Consider the following 13165-nt stretch of genomic DNA (forward strand, 5'->3'; position numbering starts at 1 on the left):
CTGATACCTTTATAAAAATTTATATATGTGTTTATTTTCTTCCAGCCCTGGCAACATGAACATAAAAGAAAATTTGGGAGGCTAACATGATATTCATTTTTTGTAAGCACCTGATATCAATTTCTTTTTTGCATGGATTTGACCATGCAGGTATTGAAGTCACCTCATTGGGGAATATGTGAATAGGAACCCAGCAAAGCTTTTCTTTTGAACTGTCCCTTGACTGGCACAAAGACAAAGCAGAAAATTCGTAGCTGCATCCCTAGAATTCTCTGCTTACCAAGGATCTCACTTCTCCTTCTTTGGGAATGCATAGTATACTCCAGTTCTCACTCTTCTGTTGTCTAATTTTCATCATTTCACTCTCATTTAATCTCTTCTGTGGTTATGTTTGATACACAGCATGTACCACACAAATTAAAGGCAAAGTGTGCTGGTTGAAGAAGAAACTGTGAAAGCTCTATATCCTGTGAGGAATATCAGTACCTGCTGCAGTGGATTTAGAAAGTCAGTAACTGCACCAGAGCTTTTGTTAATTATATTTCTTGGAGCGTTCCCCATTTACCCATGGGAGAGTGCAATCTTGAATAAGTGGTATAGTGACCTTTTGTGGCTCACAATTTAGAAATCACAAGCTATTATCTGTGTAGGCTCTAGAAGATCTGGGTACTTAGCTCTGCCTGTGAGACAGGCATTCTCCACTCCATTGGTGTTGATAACATGACAAAAATGTCATACGGATTTGAATGGCGGGAGAAGTGACTAACCAATCTAATCTCATCTAACCAGAGCTGTTAAACCAGGGATTTTTTCCTTTGAGCCCCCAACCTTTTGTATTCAAACACTAGTACCATCCTTCATTTATTTATTCAATAAATTTATATACCAGGTGTTGTTAAATAATGCTGGCGGTACTAATGTGTAAAAAATGGACAAGCCCTTGCTATCATAGAGCTTATGTTCTGATGGAAGAAACAAATAATGAATTTGTAACTAAATGGTAACATAGATTTGTGTAAATTTTATAAAGGGATTAGAGTAATGATTATGGTATGCGTATATGTGTATGTGTGTTTAGCTACCTTTGATGCAGTGACCTGGGAAGGCCTCTCATTTGTTTTCTGAGTGAAGTGAGAAGGTCTAGTGGAAGAGGGCGTGGCAAGTGTGAAGACCTTGGAGCTTGGTCTGGGAGTTGAGTGGCCTGTATATAGAGAGAAAAATAACATTAGCTCAAAATGGTAAGGCCACCCCATCCTGAGTTTTAAGGCCTTGGTAAAGAGTTTGCATTTACTCTTAGAACAATGGGATGCCAACATTTAAGTTGGAGAGTGACAGGATCTGATTTACATTTTAAAGATATCACTTTGTCTGCTGTGTGCAGAGGGGATGATTGCAAAGACTAAGAATCAAAGCAGGGAGACTAGTTAGGAAGTATTAAAATACTTCTGCAGCCTTTAAAGTAAGTCAGACCAAAATGGTGACATGGTATAATTAATTTCACGTGAAGAAGGGAGTGATCAAATATATCGAATGCTGCTGACAGAGTAAGATAAGATCAGAAAAGTAGTTAGTCTCCTCCAAGGAGACCACTGATTTCTTCTATAAAAGCAGTTTTGGAGGAGTTCTTGGGGTGATGCCAGATTGAATTTCCCTGACAAATATATGGGGAAAGGGAGGAGGAAGTGGAGAAAGCGCAGAGGCAGCTCTGGAGAGGTTTTCTGCTAAGGGGAGCAGAGCTATGCTTTGGAAGCAGGAAGAGGGGTGAGGGACTGAAGGGTGAGATCTTTTTAAAGATAAGAGGTATTAAATGAAGGTTACCCCCATATATTCTTAATGCCAGGGAGAGATACAGAGATGAAAGAAATAGGAGAGAGAGGTGTATAAAATGTAATGTCCTTTCTACTTTTTATATCATGCTCTCTTCCCTTTTTTCTCTCCCTCTGTTAAGCCAAACCTGTTTCTAGAGAACGTCTGGCATCAGCCAGATCTTTTGTATAAACTTTGTTCAGCTTGTTATCTATCCCAGGAATATTTTAAGCCTCCTTCATTCACTGTCAAGTAAAAGACTGTTCCCCGTGAAAGAATTTCTAGCATCTGTGAGCAGGAAGTCTTATACTTTAGACTCTAAGAATGAAGGAGGAGAGGTTACCTCCTTTGGAAGAGCTGCTGTCTTCTGAACCTACCTGATTTACAGAGGTTTCAGGTTCTGAAAGACAAGTGTTTTTCTTTCTGGGTTGAGCTTCTGAGAGCATTTTTGTCTTCTTTAATTCGATCCCAATCCTTGGGATCCTCCTACATTGGAAAGCTCTACTTTTCCCCTTTTTGCCTCCCAGATGTTTTAGAGTCTGCAGAGAGTAGGAAGTGGCTATTACGGAACTACCAAAGAATACTGTTTCACAATTTTCAAAGCCAAGCTTATCTGAGTGAAATGCTTATTAGTCTTCTCATACTGGTCAGAACCATATTGGCATTATACTAGTCTTGTTAAATGTAAAACAGAATACTGGTTTCTCTACAGTTTACTTTTTCTGTCGGTCCCACCCCACCATGTCTATTGCTCATCACTGCCTCCACCTCTGAACCGTCACCTCCTCTGTGTAGCTGCCCCTACCGTTCTCCTCTCCATTGAGTCCAAAGTCACACGGAAATACCTGGGAGAAGAACATTCAAGACAAAGAACTATCAAGTACAAAGTGGAAAGGCTCAGAAGTGGAAATGATCTTGGCTTCTGGAAAGATCAATTCGATGATCAGTGAGCTGTAGTAAAAGGGGATGAATGGTAGGTGAGTTCAGTACAATGGACAGGGACACGATATTATTAGCATCTTTCTAAACCTATTTATTCACCGTCTCAGTAAATGGCAATATTATTCTACCCATTTCTCAGGTGGAAAAACAAGCAGTCAACCTTTGCATTTCTCTTTCTCTTATACCCCATAACCAGCCCATCTTCAAATACTGTTGGTTCTTAAAAAAATGTTCATCTACTTCTTACCTCCTTCATCTCTAGCACCTGGGTCTAAGTCACCATCAACTCTCACCTGGATAACTGCCATAACTTCTTATTGAGTCTCTCTGATTTAACTCTTCCAATTATCCTCCCATTCTCATCCCTACAAGAGTCAGAGTATCCGTTTTTTGTTTTGGGGTTTTTTTTTTTTTTCTGTTTCACTGCTTGGCCTGTGGGATCTTAGTTCCCCAACCAGGGATTGAATCCGGGCCCTCAGCAGTGAGAGCGCAGAGTCCTAACCATTGGACTGCCAGGGAATTCCCAAGCGTGAGAGTATCCCTTTAAAAATTAACTGAGGTCATGTCATTCCTCTCTCAAAATCTTCCAAATGTGTCTGACCTCTCTGATACAAAAATATCAAGTCCTTACCATGTTCAACCTGGCTTCTGGTCATTAGGAGACTCTGTCATCATCTACTGTTTTCCTCCTCTGTCACTTTCCTCTGGCTAAACTGGCCTCTTTGTTGGAGGCATAAGGGAGGAGAAATGGTTTGGACATAGCAATGAGTAGCAAAAAGGACACCCTGTCCTCCTTCCAGGCCCTATGGTACCTTTCCTACTGGCATGAAAACAAGTCACCACTTGGGAAGACCCTAAAGAAAGTAAGGTAGTCATGAGATGCCCAGGTTTCTGTTAGGTCAAGAAGATAAAGGAATAATCAGACTTGGCTAAAATTGTGTAGTTGTTGGAGATATTAGCCTCAGATAGGAAAAACTCAGTATTTTTCTCAGTGTCCCACATTTGATTTTTGCATTTTCAAATAGCAGTTCCTAGCTTTCAAATCCTTGTAGGCTAAAACTATCATTCTTGAATTTAACAAAGCTCCAGTTGTCAAGTCTTTTCACCACGCATGTTAGTGCCAGCATGTACTTGTTGATATGTCAGAAACCAGGATGCTAAATTAAGCAGAAGCTATGCAGGAAAGAATTGTGAAAATTTAAAGGTATTTGTCTGCTTATTTACCCATTAATAATTTACATTTTGCCTCTTTCCACAAAGGATTTGAGGAGCACAGTTCTGTATTTCACATCATGTTCGCTGGTCATTGTTAAAACCAAAAATGAGCCTAAGAAGCCAGAGAAATATTGAAGTTTCAGAGTCCGGACAGATCTAGACCACATCTGAGATAGCCAAGAGGATCAAGACCACCAGAAATCTGGTGCTGTAGTCCCTCTCCTTTTCTCCAATTCATTCACCACCTCTGTCTCTATCCATCATTCTCACATGCAGAAACTGGTTTTCCTTTTTCTTCCCCCTTAATTCCTCATTACTTTCTTCTCACATATTTTTCAATTCTTCCTGCTTTTCTTCCCTCAACCTTTCCAGTCCCAGCACAGGAGTATATTTGCTGTGTATCTCAATGAAGGGCCCACATTTCATCAACTTTATTCCAATGGTGAGCTTTTTTCTCTGATGTTACTCTAAAATTATACCTCTTATCCATTTCTCTTTCTCCCCTCATGGAGGCAGACAGCAAAGTTGGGATTTCTTTCAATATTAAGGAATCTTGATTTCCGTGGAGGTTTAAAACTGTACAAATCTGTATAATCACTCTTATTAAATTATTTAGTTTTTTTCTTAAATGATTTTATGAGGATGAAGGGGTGTATTTCTTTGAATATTTAGGGCATTTCAAATAGGGGAGCTAAAATAAGGCTTTACAGAAAAAGCCCACGTGTCCAAGCCATTTTATGATTATCCATTTCATATTGGCAACTAGAACAATGGCACAAAGAATGTAAGTGGGAGACAAAGCTCTTTCTGATGGGCAGTAAAATACAGCAAATTAGAAAAGCAGAACTGTGGTCCCACTGCTGTCGATCTGGTTTTCCTGTGACAGATAAAAACTCAAGAGTGAACCGTGATTGGACAAAACTCTTACGGGCCTTCTTAGATTCCTTCCACCTGGCTGTCTTCCAGACCAGGGAGGGCTGGATTGCCTGCTGGCCAATTCATGCAACTAAGCCAACCCAGACACACACCTTAAGTTTCTGGCTCTTCCGCCACTTCTAGATTTGAATGAGATATGATATCTGATGAGGAGGGATATGGCATTACAAGTGACTGCCAAAAAGACTACATATGCAACCCAGAGGTATGAAAAAGTTAACACCACAGGGCCAAAATTCACCAGTGGGAAACAGGAGGAGGTTCCTGGGCAGGTAAATTCCCTCTCTTTCTGCCTTTCCATGAACTTCTTCAAGGCATGGTGACCTTGTATAGCTCCTCTAGGGAAGTACTGTGTGCCAGTTGGATACAACTACCCATGTGACCTGCTGTGTCTTTACAGCTCAATGTAGCCAGTGGGCTTACTGCACTGTGTCACCTCTTACCTTGCTGCCTTTCCCTTTTTCCTCATTCTCACTGCATTGGGTTTGCACATTCCAAATAAAATACCTGAATGTTAATCCTCGCCTTACATTAGTTTTCTGGGAAACCTAAGTTAGAATGTTAGTAATGTGTATTTTTATAATTGAAAATTGTTAGTAATTAAAAACTACCATTCTTTAAGTTATTTCGTACATAGTGAAGGTATATTTTATGGATTTCAATATTGTTGTAATGTTGACTTGTTAAAGCCATCTGTTCGTGCTTCTGAAGATGCTAATTATAGTAGCTCTTGAAGCTAATTTCAAGTGGCAATAATGACTGTTCAGGTAGCTGCCCATTGACTCTTGTGGCTTGCTTAACAGTTATTTTCTAGGAAAACAACACTTATTCTGAATGGCAGTGCCAGTGCTCAGACCCTATCCTGACCTACCCAGGTAATTGGAAGGGGAAGTCAGAAGTAGGAAGGAAACAATAGCTCCTGGAACTAGAGAAATATTGAGAAGATATCAGATGAAATGGCTGTCAAGACGCACACCGGTGTGACCTCCAAGACCTGACACCTTTGGAGGAACCACCCCCAAAGTCCGGCTGCCTAGGAACCTCTAGACTTTGTTTCAAAAAGATGACAAATTATACTCAGCTAATCTCTCTGGGAAGGATTTTCAGACCTCAGCCTTGTCTTGTCCTTGGCTTCTCAGTCATTTATCTGCCTGCTTTTTTGTCCACTTCTCCCTCTCAACTTTACCCCCTGCTGGTTTCCTTGGTTGTCATTACTTTGTCTTCTAGTCCAGATTTTGTCACTCAGTTTACTCTCTGTGGATTGATGGTTTTTAATACCCCGTTTTTCTCTAACTTCCTTCTTCTTCGATTCTTCTCAGGCTCCACTTAAGTCATGACCTGCATTCAACCTGGGCTCCAGCATTCAGAGCAGGAAGGAGACTGCATTCACATTTTTCTTTCATTTAAATTATTACTACAGTTTTGTTCTTTTTTTTTTTAAAGAAGATGTTGAGCGTAGGAGTTTATTAATTAATTTATTTATTTTTGGCTGTGTTGGGTCTTCGTTTCTGTGTGAGGGCTTTCTCTAGTTGTGGGGAGCGGGGGCCACTCTTCATCGCGGTGCACGGGCCTCTCACTGTCGCGGCCTCTCTTGTTGTGGAGCACAGGCTCCAGACACGCAGGCTCAGTAGTTGTGGCTCACGGGCCTAGTTGCTCCGCAGCATGTGGTATCCTCCCAGACCAGGGCTCGAACCCGTGTCCCCTGCATTAGCAGGCAGATTCTCAACCACTGCACCACCAGGGAAGCCCCCACAGTTTTGTTCTTTTCTTTCTATTTTCTGTTTTCAAATGTATAATGTTAAGTTTTCTGGAGTACTGGTTACCAGACTTTTGGGCTTCCGGAGCCCTTTTTACTCTCCAACTTACTGAGAATCCCAAATAGCTATACACATTTAATATATTAGAGATGAAAGAATCTCGATATAATAGAGCAGGGGTCCCCAGCCTCACGGCCACAGACCAGTACCTGTCTGCGGCCTGTTAGGAATGGGGCCGCACAGCAGGAGGTGAGCGGCGGGTGAGCGAGACAAGTTTCACGTGCCGCTCCCCATCGCTCGCATTACCACCTGAACCATCTGCCACTTCCCCACTCCCACATCCGTGGAAAAATTTTCTTCCACGAATCCAGTCCCTGGTGCCAAAAAGGTTGGGGACCGCTGTAATAGAGATTAAAGAATTTTTAAGTATTTATTAATTAATTAAAACTATAACAGTAATAAACCCAGTATGTTTTAACATAAATAACATTTTTAATGAAAAGTAACTATTTTCCAAAATTAAAAAATACTTAGAAGAGTGGCATTGTTTTGTAAATCTCTTTATTATCTGGCTTAATAGAAGAAAGTTGGATTCTCATCTGCTTCTGCATTCAATATGTTGTTTTGTTTCAAGTATAGGAAAAACTCTAGCCTTACCCAGATGTGCAGTTGGGAAAGGGAGAACCTCATACATACCCTGAGTGAGTCTTAGGGACCCGGAACGTCCTCTGGTCACACTTTGAGAACCACTGATCTGGAGTATAGTGGGAAAATAATTACCCTTTTCAAAATTACCTTTAAAGAAAAATTAATTCTGAATTAAAAATAAATAACTACATTAGAAGATTGCTAGTCCAAATAATCTAGTATGTTATGAATATTTCCAGAGTTTAGATAACTTTCAAAGAAATAATTTTTGAAGGCATCCCATATTTAATGTGTGACATAACATGATAAAAAATAAATTTGCTTAAAATTCATATTTGTATTAAAAAGTTTTTGTTTACTATGTCATATGAAAAAATTAAAGGATCTCTCTGACACTTATTTTATATGGATCAAAAACATACAAAAACAAGGTGAGGACTTCCTTGGTGGCTCAGTGGTTAAGAATCCGCTTGCCAATGCAGGGGACACGGGTTCGATCCCTGGTCCGGGAAGATGCCACATGCCGCGGAGCAACTAAGCCCGTGCACCACAACTACTGAGCCTGGGCTCTAGAGCCCACGAACCACAACTACTGAAGACCAGGCGCTTAGAGCCCATGCTCCACAACAAGAGAATCCACCGCAATGAGAAGCCCGTGCTCTGCAATGAAGAGTAGCCCCTGCTCACCGCAACTAGAGAAAGCCCGCACACAGCAACGAAGACCCAACACAGCCAAAAATAAATAAATAAATAAATAAATAAATATTTGAAAAAAAAAACAAGGGGGAAAACCGTATATTACATAAACACTAAATGTGTAGTGAAAAAAATATGTTTGAATATTAACAAATCTTAATTTAGAGACACCCATGTCCTTAAAATTTTTTTAAGCATCATGCAGTAATTTAAAATATATTTATTTTGTATTAGTAACTCCTTATTGTCCTGTGGAAGAGAAGATTGTGATAAAAAATAATCAGTATTCACTAATTTGTATGGAAACACAAAAGACCCCGAATAGCCAAAGCAATCTTGAGAAAGAAAAACGGAGCTGGAGGAATCAGGCTCCCTGACTGCAGACTATACTACAAAGCTACAGTAATCAAGACAGTATCGTACTGGCACAAAAAAATATAGATCAATGGAACAGGATAGAAAGCTCAGAGATAAACCCATGCACATATGGTCACCTTATTTTTGACAAAGGAGGCAAGAATATACAATGGAGAAAAGACAGCCTCTTCAATAAGTGGTGCTGGGAAAACTGGGCAGCTACCTGTAACACTCCCTAACACCATACACAAAAATAAACTCAAAATGGATTAAAGACCTAAATGTAAGGCCAGACACTATCAAACTCTTAGAGGAAAACATAGGCAGAACACTCTATGACATAAATCACAGCAGGATCCTTTTTGACCCACCTCCTAGAGAAATGAAAATAAAAACAAAAATAAACAAATGGGACCTAATGAAACTAAAAAGCTTTTGCAAAGGAAACCATAAACAAGACGAAAAGACAACGCTCAGAATGGGAGAAAATATTAGCAAATGAAGCAACTGACAAAGGATTAATCTCCAAAATTTATAAGCAGCTCATGCAGCTCAATATCAAAAAAACAAATGACCCAATCCCAAAATGGGCAGAAGACCTAAATAGACAGTTCTCCAAAGAAGATATACAGATTGCCAACAAACACATGAAAGAATGCTCAACATCATTAATCATTAGAGAAATGCAAATCAAAACTACATTGTGATATCATCTCACACCAGTCAGAATGGCCATCATCAAAAAATCTACAAACAATAAATGCTGGAGAGGGTGTGGAGAAAAGGGAACACTCTTGCACTGTTGGTGGGAATGTAAATTGGTGTAGCCACTATGGAGAACAGTATGGAGGTTCCTTAAAATACTAAAAATAGAACTACCATATGACCCAGCAATCCCACTACTGGACATATACCCTGAGAAAACCATAAGTCAAAAAGAGTCATGTACCAAAATGTTCATTGCAGCTCTGTTTATACTAGCCAGGATGTGGAAGCAACCTAAGTGTCCATTGACAGATGAATGGATAAAGAAGATGTGGCACATATATACAATGGAATATTACTCAGCCATAAAAAGAAACGAAATTGAGTTATTTGTAGTGAGGTGGATGGACATAGAGTCTGTCATACAGAGTCAAGTAAGTCAGAAAGAGAAAAACAAATACTGTATGCCAACACATATATACGGAATCTAAAAAAAAAAGGTCATGAAGAACCTAGGGGCAAGACGGGAATAAAGACACAGACCTACTAGAGAATGGACTTGAGGACACAGGGAGGGGGAAGGGTAAGCTGGGACAAAGTGAGAGAGTGGCATGGACATATATACACTACCAAATATAAAATAGATAGCTAGTGGGAAGGAGCCGCATAGCACAGGGAGATCAGCTCGGTGCTTTGTGACCACCTACAGGGGTGGGATAGGGAGGGTGGGAGAGAGGTAGATTCAAAAGGGAAGAGATATGGGGATATATGTATATGTATAGCTGATTCACTTTGTTATAAAGTAGAAACTAACACACCATTGTAAAGCAATTATACTCCAATAAAAAAAAATCTGTATTCACTGAATGATTCCTCTTATATGAGGCATCTAAAATAGTCAGACTTATACAAGTAGAGAGTAGGATTGTGCTTCCTAAGGGATAGGTGGAGAGGGAGATGGAGAGTTGTTGTTCAATGGGTATCACGTTACAGTTATACAAAATGAGTAAGTTCCAGAGATCTACTGTACAACATAATGCCCAGAGTTAATAATAAGGTATTGTTCACTTAAAAATTTGTTGAGGGTAGATTTCACATTAAGTGTGCTTACCCCCCGCCACACACACACATCACATACACACACACACAGCAAAGGGACACAGGAAACTTTTGGAGGTGATAGATATGTTTATTACCTTGATTGTGGTGATGGTAACATGAATCTATACACGTGTCCAAACTCACCACATTGTATACATTAATTACGTGTGGTTTTTTGTATACCAATTATACCTCAGCAAAGCTAGAAAAAAAATTAAAATTTTTAAAATAATTTAAAAATTATCATCTATATCCAAATTTTCCTCAACAGCATCTACAGAAGTGAAATGGAGTGTGAACCAAGAACTCTTTGGAAGAGATCTGTCAGTGTCATCTGCCTGTTTTAGCAATGCCCCTCTTTCTCAGAGCTCTCCCTTTTGATACAAGTAGAATGACTCTTGCTCAATAGCAAATTTTCATGAAGTATGTGATTTTTTAACTAGATAAAATAACTTTTATAGCGTTTTCCTCTAATACTACGTTACCCAGAGACCATGCTGTCAATATCCCATGTGTTGGGCTGTCTGATATCACTGAGTGGCCATCAGCAGCCCACATATCACACTAGCATGACCTGTGCGCACTTTAACAAGTCTTTCTTCATTTTATATTAACACTAGTGTGACTTTTTTGTTTTTCTAATAAATTTATTTATTTATGGCTGCGTTGGGTCTTCATTGCTGCGCACGGGCTTTCTCTAGTCATGACGAGCAGGGGCTACTCTTCGTTGCAGTGCGCGGGCTTCTCATTGCAGTGGCTTCTCTTGTTGCGGAGCACAGGCTCTCGGCACGCAGGCTTCAGTAGTTGTGGCATGCGGGATCAGTAGTTGTGGCATCTGGGCTTAGTTGCTCCTCAACTTGTGGGATCTTACTGGACCAGGGATCGAACCTGTGTCCCCTGCATTGGCAGGTGGATTCTTAACTACTGCGCCACCTGGGAAGTCTAATAGCATGACTTTTAATCGCTAATAATTTCAAAGTCTTTTAGAGTTAGCCCACTGTTTGAATGATAGCTGTATTTTGACTCACAGAAAAATGATCTTCCACTGAACAATGGAATTTTTAAAACAAAACTTGTTTACAACTTACATTCTTCTATCTTCTTATGGCATCTTCTAGAGGAGTCTTATGCCCAAAATTAGATTTTAATCTTCCTCTGAAAAAGATGATATTTTGTTTTTTCATATGCCCAGCATTGTTTAACATGAGGCTGAGCACATTAAAAACTACATTAGGGCTTTCCTGGTGGCGCAGTGGTTGAGAGTCCGCCTGCCGATGCAGGCGACATGGGTTCATGCCCCGATCCGGGAAGATCCCACATGCTGCGGAGCGGCTGGGCCCGTGAGCCATGGCCGCTGAGCCTGCGCGTCTGGAGCCTGTGCTCCGCAACGGGAGAGGCCACAGCAGTGAGAGGCCAGTGTACCGCAAAAAAAAAAAAAAAAAAAAAAAACCTACATTAGACCCTTACTATGTACTATACATTCATTACGTATACATTCAAGAGAGATCCTTGACTCCCCAGTTCCATGGAACACATTTTATCTTTTTTAAATAGATCAGATTTTTAGGCTTTCCTCTGCCTCAGACATTTAGAGAATATGATGAATGTTGTAGATCCTCTTCCCTCCCAGAAAACACATAGATCTGAGGAACTGCTTTATCCAAATCTCTACTCCAGGCTTTCATATTGAGTCATCATTTCCTTAGACCCCTTTATTTTCCTTCAGCTTACATCACTGATAGCATCACGCAACTCTGGATAACTTAAGTAGAAAAGGAGATTCAGTAGCTCACATAATAAGACAGCTCAAAGGGCAAACTAGCTTATGCAAAACTGAATCCAGTGGATTACATGGTCAGCGGTACTCATTCTTCATCTCTAGCAATGTTTTTTTCTGTGTTGACTCCATTTTCAGTGAAGTTATCTCCACGTGGTATCAAAAATGGTCCCTGGTAGTGGCAGACTCTATACTCCTGCTCTCACAATTTCAGAGGAAAAGAGAATACCTCTTTCTTGATTATATGAGCAATATTTGGGGGGAGGACCCAGATTGTAATGACTTGGATCTGGTGGATATCCCAGACTCAAGTCACTTTGGCCAGAGAAGAGAGTAATCTGATTGGTTAGGCTGGGTTATGTGCTCACTTCTGTGGGAAAAAGGCAGGCGAAGTGATCGACAGCTCCAATGGGTTTGGGTCAAGGATTCAAAAAAGAAAGGAAGAGGAGGAGGAATAGGTTGAGATGTAGTTGTGCCTTAGTGGTGATAGCGATAATTTTTGATAGCAAAGGGGCCACACAAGCGGTCTGACAAGTTGTGACCCATATTTGTAACTAGTTCTCTTTATGTCTGAAACAGAGAGGAAAGACATGCAGCTGGACAAAAAAGGGAGGAAGGCAACACTTAGAAATTAACCTCTGCCATTGACCTGATTCATCCAGGTGGTTATTGCTGTTTCTGACTCTCTGCTACAATGAAGATATTTCTAAGGCGGGAGTATCTTTCAGTTTCTCTCATTTTGCCTTTTAGGTGGACAAAAAAATCGTAAGAACTGAGATAGGAGTTCTTCTTCGCCTCTCACATCCAAACATTGTAAGTGGTTTTTAGCCTGTTATTTCAAATAATCTCCAATGTTACAGGATGAGATTTTTGTTCTTTACTGTCCATTCTGATGATGAGAAAGGGATTCTTCCACCTCCAGTAAGTAGCCACCTTGGCCTAGCTCTTGTCCTTATCTGATCCCGTTTTTCACTTCTTTTTAACTGAATAAATCTTAAGAATAATACCCCTTGAAAGAGTTGCAAAATGGGCAGATCAGCAATATATACCATTGATGTTTTCATGCATAAGAGGATAACTAAAATTGGAGAGTTTTTTTCCCTCTAATAAGACACTGGCTTTTTTCCTTTTGTGGGCCTATCTTATTAATATGCCATTGCTGAAAACGCCTGTGAAGAAAATGCATTGCTTTCCATAGTCATTTCACTCTCCTATGAGAGAGTAT

General features: G+C 40.1%; 1 protein-coding gene across 1 annotated transcript in view; it reads left to right on the top strand.

The window, feature by feature from the left end:
• Positions 1–13165, top strand: part of CAMK4 (calcium/calmodulin dependent protein kinase IV) — a gene marked incomplete at its 3' end in the record, with an annotated part of 217656 nt that overhangs the window by 126797 nt on the left and 77694 nt on the right. Inside the window, exon 3 of the mRNA XM_082652366.1 lies at positions 12691–12753. Within this exon, the coding sequence (XP_082508492.1) occupies positions 12691–12753 (63 nt within the window). The remainder of the gene's footprint in view (positions 1–12690; positions 12754–13165) is intronic.

The sequence above is a fragment of the Grampus griseus genome (assembly GCF_964374135.1).
Source record: "Grampus griseus genome assembly, chromosome: 3".
Taxonomy (NCBI): Eukaryota; Metazoa; Chordata; class Mammalia; order Artiodactyla; family Delphinidae; genus Grampus; species Grampus griseus.